At 34.7% G+C, this 19917-nt stretch overlaps 1 protein-coding gene across 2 annotated transcripts in view; it reads left to right on the top strand.

Annotated features, from left to right (window-relative positions):
• ATR (ATR serine/threonine kinase) overlaps positions 1-19917 on the top strand; it is a 133658-nt gene that overhangs the window by 38149 nt on the left and 75592 nt on the right. For both annotated transcript variants that reach the window (XM_024245003.3, XM_054552796.2), the window contains 6 exons: positions 539-669; positions 2919-3062; positions 5430-5523; positions 6419-6544; positions 17471-17677; positions 18832-18945. In XM_024245003.3, coding sequence (XP_024100771.1) covers positions 539-669; positions 2919-3062; positions 5430-5523; positions 6419-6544; positions 17471-17677; positions 18832-18945 — 816 coding nt within the window. The remainder of the gene's footprint in view (positions 1-538; positions 670-2918; positions 3063-5429; positions 5524-6418; positions 6545-17470; positions 17678-18831; positions 18946-19917) is intronic.

Below are 19917 nucleotides of genomic sequence, written 5' to 3'. Positions count from 1 at the left end.
GTGTTTTTCATGTGTTTCATGTTCTGAGTATATCATTAATTATTTGTTTTACTAAATTCAGGATATCTTGAATTTAATATCATTAGGACAAAAATTTCCTTAACTATTGATTACTATGAAGTATTCCATTTCCTTCAAAAATTTTTATATGGTCTCAAATTTAAATGATTTTAATTCAGTTTGTTTTATATATGTGTATGGCAGTTTGGGATAGATATGAAAGAAATTAAACAATATGCATTATACCTTTAATAAATTAGAAATTGTACTGTTCTAGATGAATACTGGGCTAAAATAACAAATCACCTTCAAGGGAAAAAACAAAAAAGAATTCAACTTGTGTTTTTCAAATTTATAATTACCACATAAGACATAAGCAATTGGACAAAACAAACTAGCCAACATTTATTCGATCTTTTGTGTTATCTGAGAATAGATGACACCCTGATATTGGGTGGGAAGCACTTGTCCTTAGGGCTCATCTGCTTCTGGCAGCATGTTTATAAGCTTTACTCTGAAGCACTACTTAACTCTATAGGCCTTGAACAGTTTGATGTCTTTGATGAAGTTAATGGGACCCAAACATGTCAGTTCTGTGAGGGTGAAGATGATGACCACACTGAGAACTGGCCTTCGATTCAAGGATGATTTTCCTGAATTGTGTTGCAGGTAAACGACTGCCTGAGTTTATTAATTTTTTTTTTTGCATTTTCCAGTAGCACTAACTTGAATTATCTCTTTGAGGGAAATTGGGTTCAAATAATAAATAAGGTAGAAAGACTATTTATTTGTATTTAAAACAGAATGTATTTACTTCTTTTAAAACATTTTACTATGGAAGTCTTTTAACATACTGGGAAATAGAAGAGTTATTAATGAACCTACATACCTATTTCCCAACCTTAGCAGTATCAACTTGCTAGGTTTTTTTAATCCACTTCTACCTGTTTGATTGTTGGTTGGGTTATTTTAGAGAAGATCTCAGAATCTTATCATTGTACTTGTAAATACTTTAGATGTATCTAATGGATGAGGGCATTAAAAAAATAACCTTCATGAATTATTATACTTAGCAGGATTAATAGAAATATCTAATCTAAAACTCAGTCCTTATTCACATTTCCTCCAGTTGTCTCAAAGGTATTTTTCCCAAAGACATTGTATATATTATGTTGTATATGTCATTTTCCAGAGATGTTTGTATGTATCATAGTTTCTTGAATTAGACTATAAATGAAGTTTACATATGTATATTTGGTTGACTGGCTCCTTAAGTGTCTCTTGTAAACAGCCTCATCCCTTAAATTCTTTACCCACACATTTTACTTATTTTAGGCTGTTAAGATTTTAGGATGTGGGATTTGACGAATAGCTAATTTAACTTTTCCCTCTATCTTTTCTTTCCTCCCTGTTTTTTCTATAAATGGGTACCTAGATATAGATGCTTGATTAGATTTAGGTTCAATTTATTATGATAACATACCTCATAGGTGAGGCTTTGTGCTTCTCTTGTGGCACAATATGAGCCACATAATAATATCTGGTTGTCCACTTTTAGTAATGGTAAGATTAGACGGTAGGTTTTACCAACCTGAATCCCTTTATTCTAAAATTCCCCATTAATCTTTCATCTGATGATTTTAGCATTAATTAATGATCATTGCCTAAGTCCATTATTTCATTGCAGTTGATAAAATAGTGATTTTCTAATTTTATTATTCCTTCTGTATTTACTAGGTGGGATTCTTCTTAAAACAAAATTCCTCATAAAATTTGGCTAGCTGGGCATGATTGTGCATATCTGTAGTCCCAGCTGCTTAGGAAGCTGAGGTGGAAGGATCATTTGAGGCCAGGAATTTGAGTCTAGCCTGAGCAACATAGCAGGACCTTGTCTTTAAAAGCAAAACAACCATAGTTCATATAAAGCGGTTCATAAATACTTGAATATTTCCCTTTAGTTAATCAATTTAGGAATATAGGTTTGTGCTGTAGCAACCTCCAGTGAAGTTTTTCTTCTTTTATAATATCATTTTGATAACAGATTTTTATAAGTTTGATAAATTTTTATCCATTACAATCACTATCCTTTTTTATTGCTGAAATTATCCCATCTTAAGCAAGTAGAAATCCCTTCAAGTTGGCATCTATGAGTTTTGATATGACCTCCATTAATCTCTTATAGATTCTCTGCTTTCTGGCATGACAAGATGACCTGGGCTTATCTTGAACATTTCCTGCCTCTGACTCAAAATTAGCGATTTCTTCAAGGAACCCTGGCTCTGGTTCCTTTGAGCCCAGATTAATTCTAAGCATAGGCACTCTTTGGGCCTACTGTCATTGCTTCTAAGTCTTAAGTGAATGTAGCTACTAGAAAATTTTTATAAAGAATAGGTTTTAAAATCACGTGAAGTACTTATTTTCTGTGTGCACGTGCTACCAACTTAACATTTAGTTAGGTTTACTTGTTTCAGTTTCTTTAAAATTTTTAAGGGTTGCTTTTTCCCTCTATTTTATTTAATTTAAAAGTTATATAAAACATTTGCATAGTCCCAAATTCAAATCTGTGTAACAAATTATAGTCAGAAATCTAGATTCCAATTTTGACCTCTACAGATATCTATTTTTATTAATTTTTGTATATCCACCCTGTGTAAAAGAATAAGCAAATGCACACACACACACATTTTTTTTTGTATTAATTCTGCCCCAAACACTGTTTTTCACCTTGCTTTTTTGACTTCATATAATTTGGACATCACTTTATTTGAATATATAGCACTGATCTTTATTCCATGTTTAAAGCTGCCTTTTAATCTATTGTTTGTATATATCGTGTGTCTTCAACTAATTACTGATTGATAGAGTTTTACAAATAATAAAACTAATTGGACTTCATTTCTATTTGTTTTTTCACACAGAGCTTGGGACTGCTTTGTTCGCTGCCTGGATCATGCTTGTCTGGGCTCCCTTCTCAGTCATGTAATAGTAGCTTTGTTACCTCTTATACACATCCAGCCTAAAGAAACTGCAGCTATCTTTCACTACCTCATAATTGAAAACAGGTATTGTAACTGAAATTAACAGTAAAATAACTTTTTAAACTGTATTTTTATGTCTCAAAATTACTGATGGTAATGTGGAACTGTCACTTTTTTTAATTTCAGGGTTCATCAATAAACAAAAGTAATTGACATGTAATTACATATTGAAATGATGCTATTTCAGTTGTGGCATTGCTTCTATTATAATTATTTCCAAAGCTCACTAATTAATAGGTCACCAGTAAAAAATTATTTTTCATTAATTCTGTAAGTGTGAAACCTAATTTACCTTTCTTTTCACAGTCAAAAGGCAGATAGTTGAATAGCATGAGAAAGGTTAGGAGAGATACCTACTTTCTGCAGGTTACCTTAGTTGAAACCCGTATTACTCCATTGCGTTAAGCTTTGAACCAGCCTCTCTTCCTTTAAGCTTTTATCACTTTTCTTGATATTGTTACTAGAACTGTGTTTTAAAAATATCTCTTTATTGGTGTCATTCCAGCGTACAAAGGCATTCTGAGATTCTCCATTTCCTAATTGATAAATTCCAAATTGCTTAGCTTGATATTGAAGGCTTTCTAAAAATGTGGCCACAGACTATTTCTTACTATCTTCCCCCATAATTTTTCAAAACAGGCATTAGGCTATAGCCAGTGTGGACTACTATTGACAGAACATACATTATTCTTTCCATTTGTATTTTTGATTCAGGCTGCTTTTTAAACTGGGATGTCTTTCTATATATTTACATTTTTTTCTGTGATTTTACTTAATGTTGTATATAATCATTCCTTTGCTTGTGAAATGTTGGGATTGAAGTACTACTTATTTACCTACTCACCCATATGCTATTGCTGGTCCCTTTAGTCAGTTGCAGTAACTGTCTAATGAGGGAGAAATCATAAAAGAAGGAAAAGTTAATGTGTTTTTATTTAGTTAAAATACTTTTATTTTTGATATTTTGATATTTTATGCATGACAAAACAACAAAATCACTAATTTAGATTTTGGGACTACTTTTCAAGTACCTTTTAAATTTTTTTGTACATAGTCATATCTTTGCTGTTTATTACAGAAGTGTCATTTGTCTACCTTTCTCATAATCATAAGAAAAATCCTGACCAGGCATGGTGGCTCATGCCAACAATACCAATACTTTGGGAGGACAAGGCAGGAGGATTGCTTGAGGCCAGTAGCCTGGGCAACATAGTGAGAACCCCATCTCTACAAAAAATACATCTGTACAAAAATCCAATACCAATACCAATACCAATACTTTGGGAGGACAAGGCAGGAGGATTGCTTGAGGCCAGTAGCCTGGGCAACATAGTGAGAACCCCATCTCTACAAAAAATACATCTCTACAAAAAATCCTGCCTGCTGAGGCAGGAAGATTGCTTGAACCCAGGAGTTTGAGGCTGCAGTGAGTTATGATCATGCTGCAGGATAGACGACCTTAAGCTTGCTGAATGAAGGCACTACTTTGGCTTTGTTTATTGTTCCATCCCCAGTGACTAGCAGAGTGCTTAGCATGTAGTAGCACATAGTAGTTATTTAATATATATTTATTGCATGAGTTAATGAAGACTAGGATTTAGAAATGCTTATATTTGGACCCAGAAAGATTAGAGCATTTATTATATTAGAAGGAAATTAAAAATTATAGCCCTGATAAGGATTATTTATATATTTTTTTCTATAATTCTTCATGATCATTTGTGTATTGAGGTAGTCTTTGGCTATCTATTACTACATTCCAAATCACTCCAAAACCTAGTATCTTAAAACTATGAGCATTTTTATTTGCTCATAATTTTGCAGTCTGGACTGTGCTCATCTGGTCAGTTCTACTGGTCTTACAAGTGGTCACTGATGTGGCCACATTCAGCTGGCAGGTAGACTGGACTGGGCCTCTCCCTCATTCTGTGTAGTCTCACAGTCTCTCTCTCTCTACCACGGTCTGTCCATGTTGGTGGCCACACTTCTTACATAGTGACTCAGGGCTCTCCAGAACACACAAATAGAAACTTGCAGGCATTTTTAACAGGTCCCACATTGGCACAGCATTATCTTCTGCCACAGTCTATTTGCTAAAGCAAGTCACACACAGCCCAGCCTGAAGAGGAAGGGACTGTGTATATGGGTTTGTATGCTGAGAAGCATGGTTTATTGTAGCACTATTATAGAGTGATTTTCATAGCTTTGGTCATTTTCCACTAATAATTTAGCTGAGCATCTTAGACATAGTTAGAAAATACTTTGCAGCTCAGTAATCAACTAGCACTTTTAATTATGAATTAAATTGGCCTTAGTTTCAACTTTTACTTTACATTTTTTTAGTATTCATATTCTTGGCAAATAATTCTTTTTATTCCAACTAACTATTAGGGATGCTGTGCAAGATTTTCTTCATGAAATATATTTTTTACCTGATCATCCAGAATTAAAAAAGATAAAAGCCGTTCTCCAGGAATACAGAAAGGTATTTAATTTTTAATTTGTGGTTTAGGAGATCATTAATACAGAGTTGTTCCCAAGTTCCAATACATCTAATAAAGATCCTTTAGGATCATATCTAGGGATAATATAGTCCTATTCTGATGGCTAATTCCTGGTGAGTAGATAATGCTACCATGAATCCATGACTTTTGGAGGGAAGTTTTAGATTAAATATGTAACAGCATTAGATAGAACAGAGAGCAAAAAATACAATTCTTATGCCTTTACTACCCAGACCAAAGTATCCTTACTTATTGTCCCAAAAAGAAGAGCTACCACAGCGGCACACCCTAAGAGAAGAAGGGAAAGCTGTGGGATGATTCTAGTTTTGTTGTGCTACAAACCATGATATAGAAATGTCAGATGTGAATGATTCCTGAGATTTAGAAGGGGAATAATTTTTAATTCCAGCATCTTAAATCTTAGTGAGCTCTCTAAAATTATGAAGATGTTAGTGGTGATTTCATAGAACCTCTGGGTAGAAAGTGGGATACCTGACCTTGGGTGTCACCTTGGGTAGTGAAAGGAATTGAATTACCTATATAATCCATAGACCTGGTTCAAAGCTATTACGTAGCCCTTTGTAAATTAAGGGAAACTTGTACTTCCTGTCAAGAAGTACTTATTTTAGAGAAGTAAATTCTTACTTAGTTGGGATAAAATTTTTCTCCAGGTCTAAAAGTTTTACAATGAAATCCCTTTCCCTCTGAATTACTAAAAATGATTTATGCTGTACAAAGGAAGGAATGGAAATTTCATTACTTTAAAAAATTGGTTTGGTATAGTTTAATGGTAACTATATAGAGAATTCAGGCCTTTGGAAATGGTTGTTAAAATAGTTGATTAATAAGGTCTGTCTCTGTGTGCTTTGTATATAGGAGACCTCTGAGAGCACTGATCTTCAGACAACTCTTCAGCTCTCTATGAAGGCCATTCAACATGAAAATGTCGATGTTCGTATTCATGCTCTTACAAGCTTGAAGGAAACCTTGTATAAAAATCAGGTATGCTAAGATGATATAATTAAAAATGTATAGCAAAGAAAGATCGGAGGCTTAAAGAAAAGATGACAAAATGACATTTTTGTTTGAGATTTAGTGAAAGAAGAAATTTTTATTTTACCTGAATTGTCAGATCTGACTGAGAATTAGGAATCCATGAGATGCCCTTTGAGCTTGAATCTCAGGGATTTGCAGTTTTTGTTGTTTTTGAAGGATCATGATTTGATGGTTATATTTTAGGTTACTGCATCTTCGTAAGTAAAGATGTATATAATTGTATAATACAGCAGCAGTTTACGTAAGTCTTCTCACATATTTCCTATGGATATATGTCATATGAAATGTCAGCAATTTTACCATTGTACATTTTGACTGAATTAACGTTAGTTTTAATGAAGCTAAATCTTTAAGTTTACTTTTTCAAGGGGCAAGTGAACTTTATTCTTTTCTTTGGCAACATAATGTAGATTATCCCTAAACTTGATGATAGTGAGAACTGGTATTTAAAATACCAGATCACTGTATATGAATAAATTGGAAAAAATTTAACTGAATTACTCATTTTTGCATATCTGGAACCCATATGGTAAGATATGAGAGCCTAAGACCCTCATGAATTTTGGGATTACCATTCTATAATGGAAGGGTTATATTTCCTTCCATTAATAGAAGCAAGCATTTACTTAGGACAAAAGATATACGTGATGGTAATGAGCACATGTTTCTGGGGCAGTGAGTTTGTATAACCAATGTGGGTAGCAGCCAGTGTGGAGATGATCCCAACAGAGGGGAGGAGCCTTGAATCTCCTCTAGGTTAAGTGTTATGCCTTACTGACTATAGATGTGCATTATCAACGTTACAGCCTCTATTCCTGCTCTAAACTACAATGAAACTACCCTGTGCTTGCCCCTAGCCCCATACCTTTACCTGGTTTTCAGGTAACTCAAAGGACTTTTAGCCTTTTAATTTAATACAGAGATTTATGAATCACAAAGGTTTTCTCCTCTTTGCATAGAGGTTTTCTGGTTTAGGTTATTTCCAAGGAGATGGCACAGTCATCATCTAACATAAGGAAACTTCACCTCGATCATCACTTCCTAGATATAAATAACTAAATCTGAGAATTCAAGAAGATTTCTTACAGTCTTAAGGAAAGCTGCAGCTGCCCCACTTTGCCTCCTGGATCGCAAAAGATAAATCATATCTGGCAACTTCCTTACAGGATTCCTTCAATGTAAAGCCCCGATGCTAATAGATTACCTAGACAGAATAAGAAGGGAAGTGTACTTGCAGGAGTCTTGAGTACTCTGATTAAGATATAATAGCCGTATATTATTATGGGATTTTTTTAAAGTAAGTATTTAATGTAGTTTAGCATCTATAACTGGATAAATTTATGGCAGGCTGGTAAGAAAAAACTAAAGGCAAGGAAGATTGGAAGATCCATGGGGAGGTAAGAAAAGAATAAAGATCCAGAAACACATGTCTTCCTAACCATACTCCAGCAGGCACTGGCCCAAAACACCTGGGAATAAAGAGAGAAGAAAATGGGTTTTTTCCCAACTGTGGCAAGAAGATAGCATTAAAGTTGAGTACAATTGAATTAAGACTTCGAATAGTACTGTCCAAAGGACCTTTCTGTGAGGATGAAAATATTCTATATCTGTACTCTTCAGCAGTAGCCACTAGCCACATGTGGCTCTCTTGAGCACTTGAAATATATGCTCAAACATTATGTTCTGAGGAACAGAATTTTTAATTCTATTTAATTTTGCTAATTTAAATTTATTTACTTATTTACTTTTAGAGGCAGGGTCTCTCCAGTACAGGGGTATGATGATAGCTCCCTGCAGCCTCAAACTCCTGGGCTCAAGCAATTCTCCCACTTCAGCCTCCTGAGTAGCTAAGATTACAGGTGTGTGCCACCATGCTCACCTAATTTTTTTTTTTAAGAGATGGGGTCTTGCTATGTTGCCCAGGCTGGTCTTGAACTCCTGGCCTCATGCAATCCTCTTGCCTGGGCCTCCCAAAGTACTGGTATTACAGGTGTGAGCCACTCTACCTGGCCTAATTTAAATTTAAATAGCCACATGTGGATAGTAGCTATTGTATTGGACAGTGCAGCTCTACAAGTTGGTTGAACCTACAGGAATACCACCAGAGCATGAAACTGGCATAAGATAAGAGGATTAGAGGCCAGAGTCTTTGTAGTCAGTACTCTTAGAGTCCATGAGACAACAGATGCAAAAGATTCTGTTTTAGAATTTAAAATTGTAGCCACAGGGAGAGGAAAAGATACCTTAAGAGTGGATTGAAAGGAGGTTTTTATTTAAAAATACACCTAAAGTTGTGGTAGGAGTGGCTAAACAAATGATTGGGTGTAATGTAGCAACAAAGCAAATTCCAAGAGGTGGTGATAGGAAAGTTAATAAGATGATGGCTGATATAGCATTAGATACTTAACTATTTTTATGGAATGACCCTGCAAAAGCCCTGTACTGATGGGTAGTCCCAGACGGTCATTGACATTGAAGAGGTGACACCTTCTACTTATTTTTAAGGAGGAATATATATTTTTGAAGGAATAGAAGACTTCTAAGCTCAGTGGATGGCAGAAAATGATTTCTACGTAGAAAAGTCAGACTAGAGATCAAATTAAGAAACCATATAATTGGTTTCTGAAGATTGATACTAGTCAGGAATCCGTTTGATAAAATCCCAAAAAGATAACTTTGTAAGAAGCCAAAATAAAGTTTTATGGCAATGCAGAATTCTAATAAAATGACATTTACTAACATTTACACATAAGAGAAGAGGCTATTGAAAATAAAACTGGGAGGTGGAGCCAAGATGGCCAAATAGGAACAGCTCCAGTCTACGGCTCCCGGTGTGAGTGACGCAGAAGATGGGTGATTTCTGCATTTCCAACTGAGGTACCAGGTTCATCTCACTGGGGAGTGTCAGACAGTGGGTGCAGGACAGTGGGTGCAGCCCACCGAGCATGAGCTGAAGCAGGGCGCTTCTCAAAAGAAGACATTTATGCAGCCAAAAAACACATGAAAAAATGCTCATCATCACTGGCCATCAGAGAAATGCAAATCAAAACCACAATGAGATACCATCTCACACTAGTTAGAATGGCGATCATTAAAAAGTCAGGAAACAACAGGTGCTGGAGAGGATGTAGAGAAATAGGAACACTTTTACACTGTTGGTGGGACTGTAAACTAGTTCAACCATTGTGGAAGTCAGTGTGGTGATTCCTCAGGGATCTAGAACTAGAAATACCATTTGACCCAGCCATCCCATTACTGGGCATATACCCAGAGGATTGTAAAACATGCTGCTATAAAGACCCATGCACACGTATGTTTATTGTGGCACTATTCACAATAGCAAAGACTTGGAACCAACCCAAATGTCCAACAATGATAGACTGGATTAAGAAATTGTGGCACATATACACCATGGAATACTATGCAGCCATAAAAAATGATGAGTTCATGTCCTTTGTAGGGCCATGGATGAAGCTGGAAACCATCATTCTCAGCAAACTATTTTAAGGACAAAAAACCAAACACCGCATGTTCTCACTCATAGGTGGGAATTGAACAATGAGAACACATGGACACAGGAAGGGGAACATCACACACTGGGGCCTGTTGTGGGGTGAGGGGCTGGGGGAGGGATAGCATTAGCAGACATACCTAATGTTAAATGACGAGTTAATGGGTGCAGCACACCAACATGGCACATGTATACATATGTAACAAACCTGCACGCAGTGCACATGTACCCTAAAACTTAAAGTATAATAAAAAGAAAAGAAAAGAAAACTGCTAGAGACTTTCAGGTTGTCTTAAGATAATGGTGGATGCCTACATCTGAATTTCTGTGTAGCCCCTGAAACATCATAAAGAGTGTCAAGGAGAGCAATTGAAACCACACATAATTTACACCTTCAACAGAACTATGAGACAGAATATTATGAACTTCAAATTACTTGTAACTAACAGAGATATCTGTGGAGCTCATATCTTAACCTTGTATGGTGTTGAGAGCACATACGTTCTGATGAGACTGTATGAAAAAAGAAGAAAATGAAGAATAGGAACTAAGAATTGATGGAGCAAAGAGAAAATCACCAACAGAAAGAGAGTCACACTCTTAAGTGCAACATTACTGAAAATAAGTCCGGGTTGTGGTATATCAGACTACTGGCTACAGGGAAGGTACTTGAAAGTATGCCCAACGTTTGTAGTCTCTGAAAGTAAGTTTCTTGGGAGTAGTAACAGAAGAGGAGAGGAGAGGCACTCTTCAGAGACTAAGGCATAAACAGAAAGAAGAAAGTAAGAGGGAGAATTTTAAGGGTCCTGCAGAAGTAAAAGAAATGTACAAAATCAGAGATGAACCAAATCCTCCCCCTGCTACCAGAAAAAGAAAAAAAAGCTATTTATGAAGAAAACTGCACTTCACTATGCTGACATGGATACTCATGAAAGAGAAATCCTGAAGCCACTACAGAATGCTTACTGCAGATAGCTGTTATAGAGGGTTTTCTAGTTTAGAAATTTCACAATATGTGTAGAAAAAATATATGTATGCAAAGTTCCTGTAAGACAAAAATAGAAAATGAAAATAAAGTCTGTGAATTGATGACAGTTCCTCCTCAAAACCAACCACAACATGGAAGAAGATTGAACTTTGCAGTATAACTTGAACTGAATATTTTAAACAATCATTTTCAGATATAAAAAAAGTTTAATGAAAAATTTAAAAAACAAGAGAAATAAAAACCAAGATGAAATGAGGGTGATTGAACTTAGGAAAGAAATTGAAATGAAGATTAAATTACAAGAACTACAGGGGAGAATATATTTGACTAAACATTTAGCAAGGGGCATTGAATAAAGGCATAAAAAACAGAAGAAAAATGAGATAAAGGAGTAAAAAAGATAAAGGAGTAAAAAGGAGTAAAAAGAAAAAGTAGTTGAAATGGAAGATTGGCAAAGATTTCACATGCAGATAATTGATGTCTCTGAAGAATAAAACCAAAGCAAGAGAACAGAATTAATATTCAAAATTATAATCCAAGAAAGCTTTCTGGAAATAAAAGACCTAATCTACATATTGAAAAGACTTGCTGTATCCTGGAGAAAACTGACCCAGGATAATTAACTCTGAGACATATCCTAGACTTTAATAATAAAAAATCTTCTAAGCTTCCTGGCCAAAAAGTTTTTTTTCAAAAAATTTTTTTTCAAAAAATTACTTGCAAGGAGAAAAAAAAGTAGGTTGGTATCAGACTTCTCAGTAGGAATGTACAGAGTGGGCCTAGAAAATAGCAGCATTTTTTTAAAATGTCAAAAAATGTCATAAAGTATGAGTCAAGAAAGAGTCAAGCTGTCCGTAGAGTATCATGTATGAAAACATGGTTTTAAACCTACAAGAATTGAAGTAATATGGTTTTCACAAGTGATCCCTTCCTAAGAGATGTATTAGAGGATGAGCTTCATTAAGTCAAGAGATGACTGGGCAGACTTTGGCAAAAGGTCTGATGGTTACTGTTTATGTATTTAACGAAATATATAAGACTAAAACAACAATGGGGCAAGGGTGGGATAATTATATGTAAATGTTATATTCTAATAAACTAGAAATAATGCAATTTTTTTAAATGAGAGAAGAGGGAGAGTAAGGAGTAAGTAAGATAAGCTCAGTAATTGTTGCATAGGCAATAACTGGGAGTCAAAATATACCATTTTACACCGGCAAACTAGTTATAGAAAGTCAAATAAGGAAAAGAGGGACTGTAGGTATTTCAACAAATTACCTTAATTTTTATTTTACCTTTAAGGTAAATAATATTTCACCTTTAATTAATATTAAAGGTATTAATATATTGGATAGGCTGGGCGCGGTAGCTCACGCCTGTAATCTCAGCACTTTGGGAGGCCAAGGCAGGCAGATCACAAGGTCAGGAGTTCAAGACCAGCCTGACCAACATGGTGAAACGCCATCTCTACTAAAAATACAAAAATTAACCAGGCGTGATGGCGCACCTGTAATCCCAGCTGCTCAGGAGGCTGAAGCAGGAGAATCGCTTGAACCCGGGAGGCAGAGGTGGCAGTGAGCCGAGATTGCGCCACTGCACTCCAGCCTGGGTGACACAGTGAGACTCCGTCTCAAAAAAAAAAAAAAAAAAAAATATATATATATATATATATATATATATATATATGATAATTCCAGAACAAAAGTATAAACTTTCCTCCTTACCCAAATAAATGATTTTTTAAACACAAAACAGAATAGAGGAAAGAAAACACTAATTATAGTATACTGTATTATAATTATAATCCATTGTATTATAATAAAAAATCTGACAGAATTGTGGCCAAGCATCTCAGTCACGTTAATAAGTGTGAACAACCTTAAAATAAAAAAATTTACAAATTGGCTTACAAAGTAAGAAACAACTCTCTACCACATGCAAGATACATACCTAAAGTGATTCAGAAAGGCCAAAAATAAAGGGATAAGCAAAAATTATGCAGATAAGTGGAAAGTATAAGAAAGCAGGAATTCTCATTCTGCCACCAAACAAAATAGAACTGAAACTGAAAAGCATTAAATATGACCAAAATGGATACTTTTTAATGCTTAACGCCATAATTCATAAGGAAGATTTAATAGTTATGAATATGCTCCAAATAACACACCAGCCACCTTGATAAAGCCAAAATAAGAAGCTTAAGAAGATATATATAGAAACTCAATCAGAGGAGACTACCATGTTATTCTCAGTATAAAATAAGTTAGTAGATAAATACGTAGAAGATCTAAATAACATAATCAATAAAGTAGCTATTGTGAATATATGTCAGACATTACACCTTGATAATAGAAGCATACTTTATTCTAAAGAGCAGATAGAACATTCATAAAAATTGATTATTGTATTAGTTGGATCTTTGTGTTAGTTTGCTAGGGCTGCTATAACAAAGTACTACAAACTGAATGACTTTAAACAACAGAAACACAAATTTATTGTCTCACAGTTCCCATGGGCTAGAAGTTTGAGATCAAGGTGGTGGCGGGGTTGGTTCCTTTTGAGAACTTCTGGTGGTTTGCTGGCAATCTTTGGTATTCTTGAATAAACAAATCCATAGAGATAGAAAGTAGATTAATGGTTGCCTAGAGTTAGGAGGTTTGGGGGAAATGGGGAGTGATTGCTGATGGGTACAGATTCCTTTTGAGATGGTAAAAATGTTCTGAAATTAAATAGAAGTGATGGTTGCACTTGTGATATACTTCATTATACTAAAACTTGTGAATATACTAAAGACCATTCATTTGTACACCTTAAAAGAGTTAATTTTATAGTATGTGAAACAAATATTTTATTAAAACTATATAAGAAAAGATAGTACAGGAAGAAAATAATAAAAATAAAAGCAGAAATATAGAGAACAGAAAGCAGTAAAATTAATTAATGAGTAAAAATTGTAGCAAAAAACTAGCGCAATTGGTAAATGTCAAATATGTAAATAATAAACTGTTGAAACATAGAAGGTATTTAAAAATCACAAGAGACTACTTTGTACCCTTTTACACAAATAAATTTGTAAACATGTATACTTTTCCTGGAATATATAGTGTATCAAAATGAACTCTAGCTGAAATAGGAAGCTTAAAAGATTAGTTTCTGTAGGAGAGATAGAGAATATTATAAAAGAACTTCATCCATAGGAAAGCACCAGGCCCAGATAAGGGGATTTTTTATCAAATTTTCACAAACTAAATAGTCTCAATGGTGTTTAAATTGTCCTGGAGTATAGGAAATGAAAGAAAACTTCCATTTTTAAAAAAGTGGCAGTATATAACGGTGTTCAGTAGACCGAAAAAAGATAGCATGAAACAAAAAATTAAAGATTATCATATTAATATCAGTGTAAAAAATTATAAATGAAATATTATCAAACAAATCAATTTCACATTAAGAGAACACCCCATTCTGGGTGTAGTGGCTCATGCCTGTAATCCCAACACTTTGGGAGGCCAAGGCAGATGGATTGCTTGAGCCCAAGGGTTCGAGACCAGCCTGAGCAACATAGCAAGACCCCATCTCTACAAAAAATACAAAAATTAGCCAGGCATGGTGGCACATGCCTGAAGTCCAAGCTACTTGGAGGTTGAGGTGAGAGGATCACCTTGGCCTGGGGAGTTTGAGGCTGCAGTGAGCCAAGATCATGGCACTGCATTCCAGCCAGGGCAACAGAGCGGGACCCTGTCTCAAAACAAAAACAAAAACAAAAACAAATCCACAATACCCCATGACCAGTTGCATTTTATCCCAGTATTGCAAAGATGGTTAATACTTAGCAATCCAATATAATTCACTATGTTAATAGATCTAAAGAGAAAATCATGCTATTATTTCCATAGATGCTGAATAGACTTTGACACATTTCATCACCTACTTCAAATGAAAACACTCAAGAAAACAGAAATTGATGAATATTATCTTAATGTATAATATATGTGTACATATATGTATGCATGCTTATATATGTACATATGTATATACATACATATATACATACATACGTACATATATACACATACTTAATGGGAAACAAGAAACATTCCCACTGAAAGCAAGGTTTCCTATTATCTGCACTATTTAGCATTCACTTGGAGGTATTGGCTAAGGAATTTAGGGAAAAGAGCAATCAGACATAAGAGTTGGAAAAGATGTAAAACTATCTTTATTTACAGATGATATGCTAATCAGAGACATAAGAATTGGAAAAGATGTAAAATTATCTCCATTTCTTATGCTAATATACTTCAGAAATTATAGAGAATTACTGATAAAACTAACTCGACCACAGATGAATTCAGTAAAGTAGGGGATATAAAATTAACATAAAAATTAATAATTTTCATATGACAAGCAGTAACCAGGTAGAAATTTTTTTGGAATACCTCATTTACAATAGCAACAGGAAAACAATATAGTTGAGAATAAACTTAACAAGAAATGCATAAACCAACAAGAGGAAAATTTTTAAATGCTACTGAAAGACACAAAAGGGTAATAGAATTAACTAAATGGAAACCATCACTGTTTTAGTGTTTGCTTTGCTATAAAGGAATTATAGTAAATTACCCTGAGGCTGGGTAATGTATTAAAAAGACGAGGTTTATTTGGCTTATGGTTCTGCAACCTATATAAGAAGCATGGTGCCAGCATCTGCTTCTGGTGAGGGTTTCAGCAAGCCTGAGCCTTTACTCATAGCGGAAGGGGAAGGGGAGTTGGCATATCACATGGTGAGAGAGGGAGCAAGAAAGCAATGGGAGGAGTGCCACACTCTCAAATAACCAGTTCTCACTTGAACTAATGGAGTCCAGCTCATACCTGAACTAACAGAGAAAGAACTCACTTATTATCACAGGGATGGCACCAAGCCATTCATGAGGGATCCACCCGCGTGACTCAAACACCTGCCACCAGGTCTCACCTCCAACACTGGGGATCACATTTCAATATGAGATTTGGAGGGGAGAGATACCTAAGCTATATCAATCCCTTATTATTGGGTAGGTTGATGTTATAACGATTTCAATTCTCCTTAGGTTAATTAATCTAATGCAACCCCAATGAAAATGTCGCCAAAGTTTTTTTTTTTTTTTAACTGTAGGAGGTTTATAATAATGCTCATATGGAAAAATAAAACATGTAAAAAATAGCTAGTAAACTCCCCCTGTAAAAAAAAAGGTTATGAGAATATAGTAGCCCAACCAAACATTAATATACTTTGTAGCCACTGCAGTTATAACAAAGAGGTAACTAGTATATGAATAACCAGACCAGTGGGAAACAATAGGAGGTCTAGAAATAGACCCAAGTACATATGGACATTTAGTATATGATAAAAAGTGACACTTCTTATCTGAGTTTTACTTTTAACTGATTACCAGGGTGTGTATGTGTGGGGGTGGGGGGCGGTCTTTACAGCTGAATTAACCTGTAATGTTATTTAAGAAATCAGCTATTGAAGATTCTGGATAAGATTAAATGTCTTTTCGTTTTTCTTTTGAAATGTATTACTGTAATTTGTATTACTCATTACAGTTCTAACATGGAGTTTGAGATGCTCCTATGCACTTGACTTTTGCTAGAAAGAAAATAATATAAATGAAGTAGCTTTAAAGTGATCACACAAGTGCAATGTCTAAATCTTCACTGGCTTGAGAATTGTTTCTTCTTACTTAACATTTTATTCATTACAGCATCCTGAAGAGACAGCTGAAAGAAGACTATTTGAATTAACATATTTATCATTAGGCTACCTCTTTCTTCCTCCCTCTTTTTTTCCATCCTCACAGAACCCTTTTTTATATCTTTTTTCCTTCTTTACTAGTTTTTATACACTTTTCAAACTTCTTGTTTTAACTAATAGTTGTTCCTCCTTCAGTTATCTACTGAAATATCTGTCCACTGTCCTTTAAAAGTTACTGTTTTTTTTCTTATTCATTGCTTCTTTGCTGTACAAGTATATTTGTTATTGTATATATCATATGATATTTTAGTTATTTGTCTGTTTTCCTCTTAGACTGTGAACTTGTTAAGACTTGTTTTACTGATTTTTTGTATATTGATATAATGCACAGTGACTGCTTGTTTAATAGATTAATGATCAAAGACTGTCGGACATTTAATGATTCTAATTGTACAGGACATATTGTGAACTATATTATGTGAACTCATCGAAAGCTAGCTGAAAAAATTGTAGATACAGAAATTTAATTTTGTCAATATTTATGTTAGATATTCCTTAATATTTTTAAGCTTCCTAGCTCAGGAAAACATACTAGTTTGTAGAAATTACGTATAAATTTTCTTTCTACTTTTATTTTAGGAAAAACTGATAAAGTATGCAACAGACAGTGAAACAGTAGAACCTATTATCTCACAGTTGGTGACAGTGCTTTTGAAAGGTTGCCAAGATGCAAACTCTCAAGCTCGGTTGCTCTGTGGGGAATGTTTAGGGGAATTGGGGGCGATAGATCCAGGTCGATTAGATTTCTCAACAACTGAAACTCAAGGAAAAGATTTTACATTTGTGGTAAGTAGTGGAAATTTGGAATGACAAAAGAGTTCTCTGTCCTATTGAGGTTTATATATTCCATTTACAAAGAACTATTCAGGTTATTCTTAATAAAAGCTTCACCTAGAACCAGACAATTAGTTAACTTCTGAGTTTATTTCTTTTACTATTGTAGAAACCTTTAGCCAAAAGCAATAAAGTTTGAACCCCATCTAGGGTGTTATATTCTTGTAAATAAAGCTTCCTAATATAATAATGACAATACTTAAAGCCTAATCAATTATTTAAATATTACTTTTTAAACATTATTGCTAGCGTTTCCATGGAAAACTAGTTTCCAGGATATTACACTAGTAATGTTTTGTAGTCAAATGAGTTTGGGAAATCCATATAGAATAAAATTAAATGTGACTTTTAAAAAACAAATGTGACTTTTAATGTATCTATGTGCATTGTGAATCTCTAAGACTATATCTTCAAGAGTTATAATATATGGGTATATTAAAATTATTTCTTAGAGTTTCTCAAATGACTCTTGGGCTCTACAGAATGCAATGTAGGAGATGCTATGTATACATTTTGTGTTTTTTTTTGGACGGAGTCTTGCTCTGTCACCCAGGCTGGAGTGCAGTGGCGCAATCTCGGCTTACTGCAACCTCTGCCTCCTGGATTCAAGCGATTGTCCTGCCTCAGCCTCCCGAGTAGCTGGGATTACAGGCGTGCACCACCACGCCTGGCTAATTTTTGTATTTTTAGTAGAGATGGGCTTTCACCATATTGGCCAGTCTGGTCTTGAACTCCTGACCTCATGATCCGCCCTCCTTGGCCTCCCAGAATGCTGGAATTACAGCCATAAGCCACCATGCCTGGCCTACATTTTGCTTTATAAGGGTTAAAAAACAAACAATGCAAATTGTCAGAGATATGCAAAAGTTGAATAATTTTTTGTACACCTTAGAAATAGCCTAAAAAGCTTTACATTTTGGCTTTTTAGCTACAGATTATATTGTAGTCTTGATACCAAACTTAGTTTGAACCTCACTGTCTTTTCCTTTGTCTAAGTTAAATTCACTTAGGCAGTTAAGTTAAATTCACCGTGGAAGAAGCAGTACACCTAAGAAAATTTATAGCAGTTATCCTGGAATTTTCTTTTTTTTTTTTTTCTAACTGAGACTGGAGTAGAAGATTCAAGCTTTGCCTATGGATTATTGATGGAGCTAACAAGAGCTTACCTTGCATATGCTGATAATAGCCGAGCTCAAGATTCAGCTGCCTATGCCATTCAGGTAAGAGTGGATATAGTCATTACTGGCTTTAAATTGTTTAATTCAAATAAGAACGTTGTAAATTCTATACTTGTGACACTCCTTTTTGTTTTAATTCTCACTTTTATCAAAGTTGTACAAGTTCATGATAAACATTTTAGAGTACAGAAGCATACCTCTTTAACTGATTATTATAGGTATAGTTACTTTCAAAATTTTTGTATGTATATACAAATATGTACTACTGCCTCAGCTTTGTGACTTAAGTGAGTTACTAAATCATTCTAGGCATTGAAATAGATGTCCTAAGGATGTTCACAGCTCTAAAACTATAAAATTCTGTTTATTTTTCTATGTACAAGCATAACTCAGAGATAGTATGGGTTCAGTTCCAGACCAGCACAATAAAGCAAGTATCTCTATAAAGCGAGTTACATGAATTCTTCAGTTTCCCAGTGCATATTAACGTTATGTTTACACTATACTATAGTCTGTCAGGTGTGCAATAGCATTATGTCTAAAAACCAATGTACATGCCTTTATTTAAAAAATACTTTGTTGCTAAAAAATGCTAACCATCATCTGAGCCTTCACAAGTCATAATGGTTTTGCTGGTGGAAGATTTTGCCTCAATGTTGATGGTGCTGATTAATTACGGTGGTGGTTGCTGAAGGTTGAGATGGCTGTGGCAATTTCTTAAAAAAACCAGACAATGAAGTTTGCCACATCAATTGCCTTTCATGAAAGGTTTCTCTGTAGCCTGTGATGCTGTTTGATACCATTTTCCCCACAGTAGAACTTCTTTCAAAATTTGAATGAGTCCTCTCAAACCTTGCCACTGCTTAATCAACTAAGTTTATGTAATGTTCTAAATCCTTTGTTGTCACTTGAACAGTGTTCACAGCATTTTGAGTGGAACCATAGTAGATTCCATCTCCAGAAACCACTTTCTTTGCTTATACAAAGCAACTCCTCATCCATTCAGGTTTTATC

The sequence above is a fragment of the Pongo abelii genome, chromosome 2, assembly GCF_028885655.2.
Source record: "Pongo abelii isolate AG06213 chromosome 2, NHGRI_mPonAbe1-v2.0_pri, whole genome shotgun sequence".
NCBI classification, from domain to species: domain Eukaryota; kingdom Metazoa; phylum Chordata; class Mammalia; order Primates; family Hominidae; genus Pongo; species Pongo abelii.
This window is presented reverse-complemented; position numbering and strand designations above follow the sequence as displayed.